Source organism: Rissa tridactyla, chromosome 3, assembly GCF_028500815.1.
Source record: "Rissa tridactyla isolate bRisTri1 chromosome 3, bRisTri1.patW.cur.20221130, whole genome shotgun sequence".
NCBI classification, from domain to species: Eukaryota; Metazoa; Chordata; class Aves; order Charadriiformes; family Laridae; genus Rissa; species Rissa tridactyla.
The window spans coordinates 123,337,730-123,353,126 of NC_071468.1; the positions used below are offsets into that span (position 1 = coordinate 123,337,730).

The window sequence follows — 15,397 nt, forward strand, 5'->3', positions numbered from 1 at the left end:
GCTGGTACCTCAAAATGTCCATCTCAAAAGCTCCTTTTCCTGCGTCTCCCCCTGCCAGAGAAAAAGAAGCATCGCTTCCCTGTTCTGACACCTCTGAGAAGGCTTCCCAGGCCTTCAGCCGTGGGTCTTGTGTCATCTTGCCTTGTGTAAGAACCGCTTGGTGCTGTGGTTTGCTGGACGCTTCTTGGGACACACGCACACACACATGCACTGCATCCCTGTTCATTAGTAACCAGCACCAGGCTGCTGCTCTGCCACAAAACGGAACTTCTCCTGCTTCTCTTCAAGAAGCTCTCCCAGTAAAATCCAAGACCAGCCTTCTGGCACTGGGCCCTCTTCTTCTGCTAAGCATGCAGAAGCCATCTTCCACTTTTTTCATGATCGTTATCTTGACACCGTGTCTTGAAATCTCAATGGCGTGTGAGGGGAAAAGGCTGAGAGGCCAGGCTCCACAGCCAAAATCCCCAGCAGGTAACCCCTTGGAGTTGGGGCGACCAGATTGCTCTTCCATACACCTTGGGAGGCAGTTGCCAAGTTGGGCATGCAGCACAGAGCCCTCCTGCCCAAAAAGAGCAGCCACTTTACATAAAATCATAGAATCATAGGATCATAGGGTTGGAAGGGACCGCTGGAGATCATCCCGTCCAACCCCCTGCCAGAGCAGGGTCACCCAGAGCAGGTGGCACAGGAACGCGTCCAGGAGGGGTCGGAATGTCTCCAGAGATGGAGACTCCACCACCTCTCTGGGCAGCCTGTGCCAGGGCTCTGCCACCCTCACAGGAAAGAAGTTCCACCTCATGTTGAGATGGAACTTCCTATGGTCAAGTTTGTGCCCGTTACCCCTTGTCCTGTCCCTGGACACCACTGAGAAGAGCCTGGCCCCATCCTCCTGACACCCACCCTTTCAGTATTTATGAGTGTTGATAAGGTCCCGCCTCGGCCGTCTTTTTTCCAGACTAAAGAGACCCAAATCCTTCAGCCTTTCTTCATAAGGGAGATGTTCCAGTCCCCTCATCATCTTGGTAGCCCTTTGCTGTCTCCTCTCCAGCAGTTCCCTGTCCCTCTTGAACCGGGGAGCCCAGAAGAACTGGACCCAGCACTCCAGGTGTGGCCTCACCAAGGCGGAGTACAGGGGGAGGATAACTCCCTCGACCTGATGGCCACACTCTTCTTGATGCCCCCCAGCATCCATTGGCCTTCTTGGCCACAAGGGCACATTGCTGACCCATGGTCATCCTGTTGTCCACCAGGACTCCCAGGTCTCTCTCCACTGAGCTGCTCTCCAGTAGGTCAGCCCCCCAGCCTGTACTGGTGCGTGGGGTTATTCCTCCCCAGGTGCAGCACCCTACACTTGCCCTTTTCTCGATTGCAAGAATGACATCAAACACATTGGCTTCACAAGCGATGGCTACGTCCATCTTATATTTCTTCACCTTGCATGGCTTTAGGAGGAGACACAGATTTGTTGGATCACCTGGTTTACAGACCTTAACGAGTACCCTGGTGTTCCTCTCACTTTCTCTGAACAGACAGTAGGGAGATAGTGTCATGCTTATCACCTTTGACATGTCAGGTGCACAGACATCTTGTTCCAGAAGAAAGGGTTCTTGCGGTGTCTAGAGGTGGGAAGATTTTCAATATTTCACATGTTCTTGCACATCACATGCTAGCTGAGTATTCAATCTGATGAGAAGAGACAAAGAAGGACTCCTTTCTTTTGGGACCAGGCTAGTGCTGGTTAGTGTTTGCACCAACCAGTTACTTTGAACATCCCAAAGATTTTTCAGCAAGCCACCACAGCCCGTGTGCCTGCTGTGAGGTGGGGTGTCACAAGAGGTGTTGCATGAGGATAACGGTGAAGATTGCAACAGCCCCCAGGAGGCACCTCAGCCTCTCTCATTGCTTCAGAGAGGGATAAGGTGCAACCCCATTGTCCCCACACAGATGGGTCGCTTTCTCATTGGCCAAGGGGAGATATTGCTTGCAAGAAAAAGCACATGTCCCACCCACTGGAAACAGCGTAAAACTAGGGGCGTTTGAACAAAGGGATACTCCCTACTTCTGGGTGCAAGTGACCCCTGGTTGGGTTGTTACAGCCTGTTGCTGCCTTGGTGCGTTCTGAACCAACACCTTCATCAGGTAGGTGACTGCAGAGCCTCTTCCAGGCTGGCCACCCATTCAGCCTTTCTGTGCAAACCCATCTTCCTGGAACCGTCAAAATGACAAAATGTTGGGAGTGTCTCTGAATGTAAACAAGCATCAGAGCTGCCTGGGAAAGAGAATAAAAACCTTTGTAGGAGTTTTAAGAGCCCAGAGCATGTGGAAGATGGAACCAGATTTTCCTAAGTACAAGAGAGTCTGTAAAGGTGCCTTAATGCTGCAGCAGATTCTTTGCTATGAAGCCTGGGAATGGTCTTGAGTTGCAGATGGGCACTCCCAAGTCAAGCTGGGAGACCTCTTCTGAGCCCAGGGAAGCAGAGGGGATTGGGGAGGGTGTTTTGGGCAGCCAGCTTTGCACTGGCTGAGGTGACGGAGAGCACCGGCAGGTCTGGCATGGCATCTCCAGGTACAAGCATTTCCCTAAATTCTTGACCCCGGTTTGGCTATTGCGAGGGCACTGAGTGTTGGCACAAGCATCTCCAGATGTGTAATCCTTCTTTGTTCTGGCATTCGATTAAGAAGAGGCTGAAGGGAATGCTCTACTGGTAAACTAAGCATGAATCCTCCAGTTCATGTTTTGAGGAAACCATCATGAAGACCTGTGAAGAAGACAATGAAATAAACTCCAGATAATCCAACAGGCTGGTGCTTCCTGAAATGCTCCCAGGATACCCATGAAATTGCAATGCTAAGACTCATTATTATCTCTTTTTGTTGGAGATTGAGCTTCTGCATTTTGGCTCACCGTTGTTGTCTCGATGTGTCTTCTCTGCAGCCCTGTGAAGACTTGGGATAGGCATCAGCCATGCGGATCCTGTACCTGCTCTTCCCATTCTTCCTTCTCTTGGTCCAGGGTGCTGCAGGTGAGAGGGGAAGAGGGGAGACAGGGTGAGGTGTGAATCCCCATCAGCAGGATCCTCCATGTCCTGGGAAGGGACCAGATTTGTCAGATATAGATAACATTTGGGAGGGACTGGCTCTGATGAATGGCCAGGCAGCCGAAAAGCCAGCACAGCACCTCCTGGACCTTACACTGGTCTTCCCTGATGGCTTTCCCCACACCCACACACACTGCTGCAGAAAAGAAAACCTACAGTGGAGAGGTAAAGATGTTTGGTTTGGTGCTCAGTGCACGTGGGAGATAGCTTGAGGGGCAGTGTTAGCCTCTCTGGAACGAGGCACATTTTTAACAGTTATCCCAACCTCACTTTATTTGACCTCTTTCACTGTGCAGGGTCCTCCCTGGCTCCAGGAAATAAGAAAGAATGTCAACGACAAAAAGGCTTCTGTGGATTTCTGAAGTGCCCTTTCCCCTTTATTGTCAATGGGAAATGCTCAAGGTTTTTCTTTTGCTGCAAAAAGTAAGTTTTGGAACTGGAAATGCTACTGTGATGGCAGAAAGTGTTGCTGTTGTGTTTAAGTGCCGATGTTTGGCTAATTGCTCAGTACTATACACGCTCCAAGGCAGAGGACAGGGGAGGAAAGGAAAGGTCCTTGGAGCTGCCTTGAATGGGGCTGACGGAGCCCACAATCAGCCAGCACCCCCCAACGCTCCTTCAGTGCTGCGACACTCATTCAGGCTTTGCAGAGGGCTCTCCCAAGCCAGCCAAGAGCAAAGCACGCACTTATCCTTGGACAGTATCAAGCACACGATCCTGCTTTTGCTGCATTTGGATAGGCTTGGAGTCAGGGCTGCCAGCACTAAGACAACACAGGTCCAAAGTGTGTGCAATAAGGACAGAACTTCACCTCCGTGGAGCCCGATGCTCTTGCACCGTGGACCTGTCTTGTCCTTGCAGGGGAGGTGTGAAAGGCTGGGAGGAAGGGAAAAGTAAGTTACAAGAGGTGACGTGCTCATCTCCTTTCTTCATACAGCATCTGGGGTTGAGACCTGAACTCTGCAAGCTGGACGTCCCCCTCACTTCTGGCTCCTGGACCCATCTCCTGATGTCCTCTCCCCTCCCTGCCTCTGCCGTCCCCAGGTGCTGTGACAGCAGGAGTGGAAGCGCTGCTCCTGCTTGATGCCCGGGTGCTCATGGGCCAGAGCCATCCCGTCACAGACCTGGTGCTGTTGGGGCAGAGGCTGCTTTTCCCGGCTTGAATAAAGATGAGCAGTTTGGCATTGCAGCGTGTGGGACGTGTGGCTATTCTGTTGTGGTGGAGGGTGTTTCGTGCCTGCTGGCTCTGGTGGTGGTGGTGGGTTGGTGTCATGAGAAGCACCGGGACTTGCTGGGGGTCACAAGCATGGCTGTCCCTGGGGTGCTCTTAACTGGCAGTGGCGTGTTGACACTGATCCTGCCAGTCCCTGCTGGGCCAAGGGCTTTGCTGTGGGTGTGATGGAGGTGCTCTACGGATGGTCCCTCCTGGGAAGTGGGAGGCCTGTCCTGCTCCTGCCAGTCACGGCTGTCCCTTGCCCCTGACAGCCATGGGAATCCCTCACAGGATTCGTGTGCAGGGCTGTGCTGGGTGGTGCGTCCCTTGGTTGGGCATGGGCAAGGCTGCCCACCCAACCCATCCCAGAGTCCCCAGAGGTTCCACCACATCTCCACCTCCCTCATCTGCAATGGGGCTGTGAGTTGCAGAGCAGTCCCCACTCAGCTCCCTCCACTGCTGGCACAGCACCAACCCCTCCACCTGCCCCACAGCCTCTGTCCCTGACACAGCTCTCCTGGGGGGGCCTGATCCCACAGAGGGACTCCAGGGAGACCTTTACCGGCCTTGGAGGGAAGTAGGTCTCCCAGACTGGCTGTCCAGCTCCTCCTCAAGGTGCCCTCTCCAATGGTTCCCATGGACCACAACTAGGAAATGTCCAGAAGTGTAGCCTAGCAGGGAGAAAGCAGGGTATCTCCTCCTCTTTGCTTTCTCCTCTATGCCTTCTCCTCTCTGCCAAACTGGGATTGCAATGCTGTTATCCGTCAACAATCATTGACCTCAACCCTTCTGCAAGTGCAGACCTCTGGCCCGTATGGTTAAATACACGTGTGTTCCATGCACATATGACTATGTCAGCGACTAGTGACCCTGGCTGTTCTACCGAATTCTTTCTATTCCAAGGAGGCAGATCACCCTCAGCACTCCAACCCTGACTTCCCTACCTTCTGCTTCCCTGCTGAGTGTGCAGCCCCTCTCAGAGCCATAGGGCTGACACCCGCATTTGCTCCCAGGGCATCTCTGCCCCAGTCCCGAAGCTGAAGGTCCCTGCTGGATTCAGAGCAGCTCAGTCTCCTGTGACAAAAATTCCTGTGTGAGGGTTGCAGGAGTGAGTGAGGATCTGTACGGCCCCAAGAACTGTGTCTACGTCAGCTAGAGTCTTTCCTCCTGCCCATCAGCATCTCCCACCCTGCTCTGCAGGCCCTGTATCTTGCACAGCGGGTTCCCACTGACTTACCAGCATCATTTCCTTCATGTTCGTTCATGCATCATTGAACCGAACATTTAACAGTCACCACGAACACCCTTTATCTCTACCAGCATGAAGCTGTTCCACTGTGCCATGGACCGCTTTGCCCAGAACATCTTGAACAAGACTGATGGTATTGTGGAAAGTCACCCCATGAGTTTAATACAGTAGAGGTAGAGGAAAAGCAGCAAGAAAAGGAGAAAGGTCAATGGATAAATGATATTTTCTGTTACCCAGGATATGATAAGACTTACATGGAAGCAGTGAACTGGAGATGTTGATACATGACCTGAAAGATCCCTTCCAACCTAGGCAATTCTGTGATTCTATGATTCTATGTGTGCATTTGAACATCAGCTCATAAATGCATGCAGCAATCAATGTTATTTCCAAAACATCTGATAAAACTGCAAATAAAAGCAGATATAAAGCCACTCTTATAATTTCAAAAGGTAAGAAGGTTTATAATACCCCTCATGTTTTTTGTCAAATTGGAGGAGAAAAGGAGGGAAACCTGTTTTTTTCAGACTGGTTGCTGCTGTCTACAGCAGGCAACGTCCAGGCAGTTCCTGCCAAGCCACTGCAGCTCGTGTGCCATGGGGTGTCACAAGAGGTGTTGCATGAAGATAACGGTGAAGATTGCAACGGCCCCCAGGAAGCACCTCGGCCTCTCCCATTGCCACAGGGAGGGGTGAGGTGCAACATCACCATCCCCATGCAGATAGGTCACTTTCGGATTGGCCAAGGGGAGATGTGGCCATAGGAATAAGGACGTCTTACCCATCAGCAGTGGTATAAAACCAGGGTGTTTCTGGCAAAGCGGTATTCCTTGACCCCAAAGGCATCTGGAAGCAAGTGATTCCTGGTGCGTTTGTTGTTGCCTGAAGACCAAGACCTTTCCTCGTCAGGCAAGTAACTATGGGGTCTCTTTCAGGTTGGCCACCCATTCAGTCCCTCTTTTCAATTCCATCATAGTGGAACCACCTAAATGACAACCTGTTGGGTATATCTGTTCACAAAATGATGTCATCTGAGCTTTCTAGGAACAAAAAAGTAAATTGAAAAGATGAATTCCTTCCCATTAGAGCTTGAGATCTGCTGAAGCTGGATCCAGGGCTTCCCCAGTGCAGGAGAGCCTGGAAAGTTTCTGTGGTGTTTGAAGAACACCAGGATCTTGTATTCTGGGGAAATGGGAATTCTATAACTTAAAGGGAGGAGCCACATTACATGCAGCAGTACAGATACTTTCCATTCCTTCAGCCTTCAGTTCACTTGAAAGGTTGCGTTTTCCTGACTTCTTTGGCCACTGAGACACTTGTCTGCCTTCTTTCCTCCCCTGGGGAGCTGCTGCACAGAATCATTTTGTGTCCGTAGCTTTACCATTGCCTTTGCTTTCAGCATTGTCACAAACATCTCCAAAACATGCAAACCTTGTCTACTTTGGCCTTTGGTAAGGAGATGAAGAAGCGAGAGAGCACAGACACTAGGCATAACCCTTATCTGATGAGCACACATGAAAGCACACCTAGTCTATCCCTTTGATTCCATCTCCCTAGAAACATATTTAGGTCTGTTTCAGAGACAAGTGTGCCATGGGTAAGGCCCAAGGTACTTCCAAAGGTAAGTTTTCTGACTGCATTCTCTAAAGTAGCACCAGCTGCTTTTTTACTTAAAACAGCATGAACCACCAGACATAAGATCTACAGTCTGTGCTTGGAAGAAAGCATAAGGAAGATAAAATGAAATATGTGTTTAGGTACTGCCTTCCCTGAAATTTCCTGAACTGTTGGCAGGCTGTTCATGAAATTGCACAGATAGCCATTGTTCTTGTGAATTGGCTACAGACAACAACATCTTCTTTTTTCAGGATAACACATCTGCAGTTTGATATAACACAGTGACCAGGCTTCTACACCATCTGGGGTTCCCCATGTCCTTGTTGCCTTGGTGTCTCCCTTCTGTATCCCTGTGAAGACCTGGGCCAGGTGTTAGCCATGAAGATCCTGTACCTGCTCTTCCCCTTCTTCCTCCTGTTGGTCCAGGGTGCTGCAGGTGAGAAGGAAAGAGGAGAGATGAGTCAGGTGTGCGCTCCCATTAATGAGGTCTTCCATGTCCCAGGAAGTGACCATATTTTTTACAGATGCTTAAAGGAAAGAATGGTTTTGTAGATTTGCTCCAGCATGGAAGGTCATGCAATAAGATATTCCAAAGGAGGCTCTCACAATGCCCCTTCCTCTGAGGGTAGAGAAGCTGGTGTAGAGCAAGCCATCCAGGAATAAGAGCTTGGCTTCTTCTGCGGGTTTGTGAGGGACTGAGCTCTGGGCTCCACCCTGGGCATTTAGGTGCTGCTCTGGCGCGTGTCTCTGGATGAACTCCCATTGCAGTCGCTGCAGTCTCAGCCTATGCAGCGTATTCTGCTCACCCAAAAAATGGATGGGCAAGTCTGTTGTCTAATCACAGATATCTGGTACCTTTTGAGGATCCTTAGATGTGTGTGATTCTGAGATGTCAAAGCCCTTTACACCAGGCTGGAGGAGCTAGCCAAGGCTTTATGGAAGAGCTGCTCCTTCTGCAGGGACAGAGGGAGGATGGAAGTTATCCCTTTGTACCACAAACAGCCAGGGATACGTGTGCCTCCGGGCTTTAGCTGATAGTCCTTCTAGGTAGTTAACTTGATATTGAAGGTCCAATTGTGGTCATTTTAATACTTGGCCCACAAAGTGGGTTGAATTCCTAGTGGAGTGCCAGTCCCTCTGGAATTACAGAATATTCTCCCAAATCTCTTCCTTTCAACTGTTTCTCTGTACAGGTGCATCTCTGGCTCCAGGAAATGAAGGTCAATGTAAGCAAGAAGGGGGATTCTGTAATTTTTTGACATGCTATCACCCTCATCACATCTTTGGAAGGTGTTCAACATTTATGGTTTGCTGCAAAAGGTAAGTTATAAAGTCAAACATTGGGGAATTGACCCTGTGCTTTCTTGGCCAAAATAGATCTACTGTTCTTTTTACATCCACACTGCTGGATAACACCCTCCTGAATTCATGTGGAGACGCAGAGGCCAGGGAAGGAGGGTTAAAGTCCCTTGGTAAAGATGCTTGAACCTGGCCTGCGTGGGGCTGAGGAAGCCCAGAATCAGCCAGCATCTTCCCACGAGACCAGACTGGGGCCTCTCATGAAGACTTTCCCATGCTGTTGGAAAGTGAAGTTTGATCTTTGCGTAGTGTGGGGCACAGGACTTTCTCCTTAAGGTTTCTGAAGAGCCTTGGGTTCAAGGCTGCAACTACTAAGGAATGCACAGGTCCAAGTCGTCTGCAATAAGGTATGGAGGTTTTCTGAGGAGGGGTTGTCCAGTAATTCCCTACGGGTCCTTACAATAGCAGTGGCAGAGAGACTGCAGGATGACAAAGAAGGAACATAAGAAATAAATATCAGTGACCACATATTGTGCTTTCTTTATGCAGGAAATGGTGATGAATCCCTGGACTTTCTGAGCAGGACATCCCCCTCGCTTCTGGCTCCTTGAACTGACTGTTGATGTCCTTTCCCATCCCTGCTTCTGCCATCCCCAGGTGATGTGACAGCAGGACTGGAGGCGTTGCTCCTGCTGGGTGCTCATGGGCTGGCGATGTCCTGTCGCGGGACGGGTGGTGTTTGGGAAGAGGCTGCTTTTCCCGGCTTCAATAAAGACATGTAGTTTCACAAAATCACAGACTGGGGGGCTGGAGGGGACCTCTGGGGTCATCTGGTTCTAACCCCCTTCTCAAGTTGGCCACCCAGCGCTGGTTGATGAGAACTGTGTCCAGCTGTCTTTTAAATACCTCCAAGGATGTGTAACCTGCTCTAGGTGACCCTGCTCTGGCAAGGGGGTTGGACTAGATGACCTCCAGAGGTCCCTTCCAACACTATGATTCTATGACTTTATGATGGAGACTCTTGTCGCATGGCATCTGGTCCTGGCACTGGCACCACTGAACGGAGCCTGGCTCTGTCCTTTTTACACTCTCCCTTCAGGTATTTGTATATATTGATAATATCCCTGTGGAGCTTTCTCTTCTCCAGGCTGAACAGTCCCAGCTCTCTCAGCCTTTCCTCATAGGAGAGATGCTCCAGTTCCTTCATCATCCTGGGGACCCTTTGTTGGCCTCTCTCCAGTATGTCCACGTCTCTTTTGGACTGGGGACCCCAGAACTGGACACAGTACTCCAGGTGTGGCCTCACAAGCACTGAGTAGAGAGAAAGGATCACCTCCTTCATCCTTCTGGCAATACTTGGTCTAATGCAGCACAGGATACCTTCAGGATAGCTTTCTTTGCTGCAAGGGCCCATTGCTGGCTTATGTTCAGCTTGGTGTCCACCAGGACACCCAGGTCCTTTTCTCCCAACCTGCTTTTCAGTTGAGTGGCCCCCAACATTTATTGGGGTGTGAGGCTGTTCCTCCCCAGGTGCAGGACATTACACTTCCCATGTTGAACTTCATGAGGTTCCTGTCAGCCCATTTCCCTATCCTGTTGACATCTCTCTGGGTGGCAACAAAACTCCCTGGTGTATCAACCACTCCTCCCAGTTTGATGTCATCTGCAAGCTTGCTGAGGGTAACCTATATCTTAAAATTTCCTGATTTCTGGGGAAGACATGCCTTCTCCTTTTTTCCCATCTAGAGACCATACGAGACCAGCCCTGCTGCTCTCTGATATCGAGCACTAAGCTCAGCCCTTCTACAAACCAACACGCGAAGCTATGCTGCAGCTGCAGGTGAACATGCATGTTCGTTGGTGCACAGGTCTGTGTGTGACCAAAATATTTGTTGGGGAGCAGTGAGTCCAGGCTGTTCCACCAGGGAAGTCTGGCTTCACAGCAATAAGGCAGCTCCAGGTTTAAACCAGGTAGGCAGATCAGCGAGGTGTACAGCCATTACCCCTCATCCTATCACTGCACTCCCTGACAAAGAGTCCCTCCCCAGCTTTCCTGTAGGTCTTCGTTAAGTACTGAAAGGCTACAATAAGGTCTTCCTGGAGCCTTCTCTTCTCCAGGCTGAACAACCCCAACTCTCAGCCTGTCCTCATAGCAGGGCGGCTCCAGCCCCCAGATCATCTTCGCAGCCTCCTCTGGACTCACTCCAACAGCTCCATGTCCTTCTTATGTTGGGGACCCCAGAGCTGGAGGCAGCACTGTAGGGGGGTCTCACCAGAGCGGAGCAGAGGTGATGATATGTTAGATACTTGGATAAATACACTGCCGTTGTTTCAAATGTGATATTAAGCAGAACATAAATATGAATTATAAGCAGACACAGAGATGCAGTGTGTGGCAAGTCAAAAGTGTATTAATTAAGCACTGGGAAATGGTACATTTGACCCTTTTCTATTCCCACCACCTCCGACCACTGAAGACTGCAGCGTGCACTGTTTTTGCACTGTTTCTCAGTCTGTCTACACCCAGAATTCGTGATGCCCTCAGGGTATTCTGACAAACACCTCCTCCATTTCACTTGATTTCCAGGCTGTTCCATGTTTATCTTATCCTAACTTGGCTGTGAACGTCCTCTACAACACACCTGACTTGCTCGCCACGTGTGGGAGTAAAGCCCCGGAGACACATCGTCCTGCCTGACACACGTCAGTGACTGCTCCACAGTAAAAACACCAGTCCCGCTGCAGACTGGTTTCCAGTGCCCTGTTTGCACTGCATCCTGTATACTGAAGCCAGAACCCTTTTTCAAGGTGAAGGTCAAGGCCTGAAAAGCATCAACAAGGAATTTCAGCTTTCGGATTGCAGAGAAACCTCAACAGTTGGTGGCCAGCTACCCACTAACTCCTGCCACGTTGAGAAATAATGGTGTTTCCCGTCCTTCACTTCCATGGGGTGCACTTCATTTCCAGATGTAACCATAAAACGTTACTTTGCCAAGCGGTGCCACTCAAGGGAGTATTAAGCATTTGGACAAGTTCAGGCAGAACTGCAGAAGGGAAGAGAGGGGCTGAGACAAGAAGAAATATTTCAGAACCAATTATGATGTGACCTGTGAAGTATGTATACCGTATCTTCCACAATATATACTCCATGCAACACATCTGTGGCGATTCAGTTCCTCTGACTAATTTGAGTGACTGTAGACACAGTGGTGGCTAGACAGAGAACTGAAGGAAGTGTGCCACGTGGGAGAGGAGCTAAAGAGGAGTGATTAAGATAAGCTATTCCCCACCTACTATCTTTTGTGCATCCTCTCAGAGGAACAGGTGGAAAAAAATAAAAAAAACTTACATCCGTTGCTGTGAAATTACAGGACAAACAACTTATGGAGAGAAAAGAACTGTCATAAATTGCTGCACTGTTTAGATAATTGTGGCACTAGTTACGTTTGTGTGTCAAAACCCAGGTAGGATCATCGCCCTCAGCCCAAGAAACAGACACCCATGTTCCAGTGATGTGAATGCTGAGCAACCATTTATTCAAAAGGAGGGAAAGCAATGCAGAATACATTTGGATTTACTCTACATCATAAAGCTTTTTGCACTGAAAATGAAAGGTGCATGAGGCTTTGTAGCAGGATCCGGTGGTTTTCACAGTAAGGGGATTCAAAGCAAATTCCTAGGTTTAGAAGAAATGTTCATCGCTCTTGAATGGACAATCCATGAAGTTTTTATTGATTCCATGGCCTGTACAAACTAAAATAAAAAAATATTCAGATTCTCTCTGTGCTTGTATTCCTCCCCTACTTACCCTCAGTCCATGCTTATTTTCCTCTTGGGTATAAGTACTTTCCAAAATACCTAGTGTCATGTATAGTCATGCTGGGACAGACCTGTGCATTCATACCTGTGAGTAAGAGGAGTGTTTTCCTATTGCTTCAGGAAAAGCAGGGAATTAAATTTATATAACTTGATTTTGGGGTGAATGCGTTAATTCCTGAGTGAAAACAGAAGTCTACCTTTCACATGATACTTTCTTTTTACAACACTGGGCCCCTTTTTGCACACATTAGACTACACTCAGAGATCTGTGTTCACCCTCAATGTAATTGAATTCCCCTCTGTTCCCCATACAGCACAGCAGCCCGCTTCTGCCAATACCAAACCCTGATACTTCACTCTGGCGTAGGAGCTGTAAAGGGGTCAAACAGAGCTGGGACAGCACAAGACATCTCCCACCATACGTTATCTTTCTTGCTGGGGCAGATCATGGTGCACATCTCAAGAAAAAGACCATCGTGGAGCTCAACCTACTTCAAAGCTTGACTGTCCTCATGGCATAATAGTTTTTTTTTTCTTATATCCAATCTGAACATTCAATAGCACCTTGGGATTAAGGACACAGGCAAAATCAATTTGTCTGCTCATACTGCAGCTAAGCCTTGGTGAACATTAAACTTACGCTTTGCAGCAGGATCGAAACCCAAAACATCTCCCAACTTTAGTCAGAGAGGGGGGACATCTTCCAAAGTAACAGTACCCACTTCTACAGAAAAACATGTCCCGCTGGGGTGAAGACAAACCTGCAACAATAACAAAAAAAAAAAAATAATTTCCTTCCCTCTCATTCTGCAGGGCAGGACAATGCAGTTGTAATGCTAGCAGGGTTTCCCATTTGTCAAGCTGCCTTCACCACCCACTTGCCTTCAGGATGGTTGCCTGGATTTGGCCGTGTTGAAAGGCCATGTAAGAGGTGAGGTGACAAAGCAGGTCTACACCTTGGAGAGCTGGGACCCTTAGCTCACACCGCATCTAAATGTATGGCCTTAAAGCCCAGGTGGAGAATGATACAGACCTCCTGACTCATTGTCCTTTACCTTACAGAAAAGGGTCACAGGTCCAGAGGCTTTAATACTGGCTCCCATCCCAAAATAGTTGGCCAGGCTTCATTTTCATCTGCATATGCACCACTGAGTGTGTTGTTACCCAGAGATCATGGCCACCACAGATACCATCTCTGGTGCCTAACACCAGAACATTTAGCCCAATCTTTTTAGGAAGACACTAGAATTGAAAAATCACTTTTCTTCAAAAGTCATATCTTCTCCACCTTTGAAAGAGTTTTCATGGGGGACCACAGGCACTGAGCTATATCACTAACTCCTGCCCAGTTTCTAGCAATTTTAACCAGCAGTAGTTAAAATCTGCTGGGAAGTTTACTTCAGGTGCACAAAAATCCCCTTCTAGCATCTCTTTTCCATCTTACCTGGAGAAACCTGGAGTGCCAAGAAGAGGAGAGAAAAGAGCAGGTAAAGGATCTTCATGACTGCGGATTTGCTGTGCCACTGTGGGAAAAAGGAGCACGAATAACGTATGACAGGCAGTCCCTGGGATTTACAGTCTTCTGAACCATACAAATACTGTGTTAATCAAAATGTCATTTATATTGCATTTTTCTTCGAAGTTTCAAAGATAACTAGTAAGACCCGTATGACATCACGGCTGCTGTGAGCATTTCTGGGAAAAGTAAATATATAAGGGGCACCATGCTTTCAGGTTATGTGAACGTTAAGTTATTTTAATAGCTTGATTGTTTGGATTTCTTTTACATTTTGCAAATAGTCCTTAGCCAAAATGCAATCATAACTTTATTTTTAGTTAAATGTTTTATCTAATAAATAAACAACACTAAGCAGAATGAGGTGAATATACAGTCAAACTTACAAACTTCAGGAAAAAAAAATGTTCATTTTGCAATGTTAAAATTTATCCAGAAATAATAGCTAAAATCAACTTGCTCAAAATCTTCAGTCTTAGTCTACAGGCAGCAGTTCTAGAATGGAAATGTACAAGCCAAGTCAGTTCCCAAATTGAAATTTGACAAACGACATTTGAAAAGCAAACATGTAACGCCTTAATTGAAAGAGCTAATAATTGAACTAATATAATCACACAGGGCTAAGACAGCCTAGAAGGGACCTCATGGATAAAGAAGAGGCAGTAAATGTCATATATCTTGGCATTAGGATCTTCTGATCTGTCACAAATTACGTTCTTTTAAGCAAGGAAGGGAAATTAGGTTGTGCTGAAACGTCATATTTCTGCAAATGGAATGGTAGAGGGTGGCCCAAAACAGCTTTGAAATTAGTATTAGAAGTTTACACAAATTTCTATATGCTTGAAAATATCAGGAGAAACAAGTAGGCAAATTCAAGAATTCTGAAAATGAAGTTATTAACATAGAGACATAGATAAAAAATATATATACTGGTTTCCACCAAAGAGACCACCAATTTCTCTGGACCACAAACCTCTCTCAAGTAACCTGACCCAGTCAGATTTTTTCCTGGGAGTTAGTAAGCAGAGTATTTTTATCAAACTTTTCTAGATATTAGCACATATTGGAACTACTTATTCAACCTGTGCAATTTCTGGAAAATGTAGGTTAACCTTCTTTAATAACCTACAAATTTACAAATTTAGATTAATAATGCAGAGGTTTGGGGGTTGTTTTTTTTTTTGATTGCTTGTTTGTGTGGGGTTTTTTTTGTTTGTTTCTGTTTTTTAAAGAAAAGACAACAGGAGATATTGAAAGAAAGACTGAAAAAAAATGGGGAGTTACCAGGTATCAGGTGAGCCCAGACGCCAAACAAGACCTGCTCTTGGTCCCTTTCCTCCAGATAGTTTTGGCTGTGGGGCTGAGAGCCTCTTTTATAACGTGTTCCTTATGGGGGGGGACAACTTGCTTTCCCTTCTCAGCAAGTACACGTTCAGCCAATCAAAAAATTACCTCTTTTTTTTTTTTTTTTTTTTGTATGACTTCTAATCCAACCAGAATCAAGTTGCTTTTCATTTCTCAGTGAAAAAGCAGGGTTTCCCTCTGAACCTCTTGAAGCTTTTCTTCTGAAAAATCCCAGGTTATTCA

General features: G+C 47.6%; 1 protein-coding gene and 1 pseudogene across 1 annotated transcript; one reads left to right on the forward strand and one right to left on the reverse strand.

Moving 5' to 3' along the window:
• The first annotated feature begins 2,041 nt into the window (after positions 1-2,041).
• On the forward strand, positions 2,042-4,280 carry LOC128907409 (gallinacin-1-like). Its single transcript, XM_054196251.1, is given in 5 exon segments — positions 2,042-2,139; positions 2,936-3,023; positions 3,395-3,521; positions 4,036-4,051; positions 4,053-4,280. Coding segments are annotated over 4 exon segments (300 nt in total). The 5' UTR covers positions 2,042-2,139; positions 2,936-2,965; the 3' UTR covers positions 4,152-4,280.
• Positions 4,281-11,999: 7,719 nt separating this feature from the next.
• On the reverse strand, positions 12,000-15,147 carry LOC128907374 (antimicrobial peptide THP2-like; annotated as a pseudogene).
• Positions 15,148-15,397: the final 250 nt, after the last annotated feature.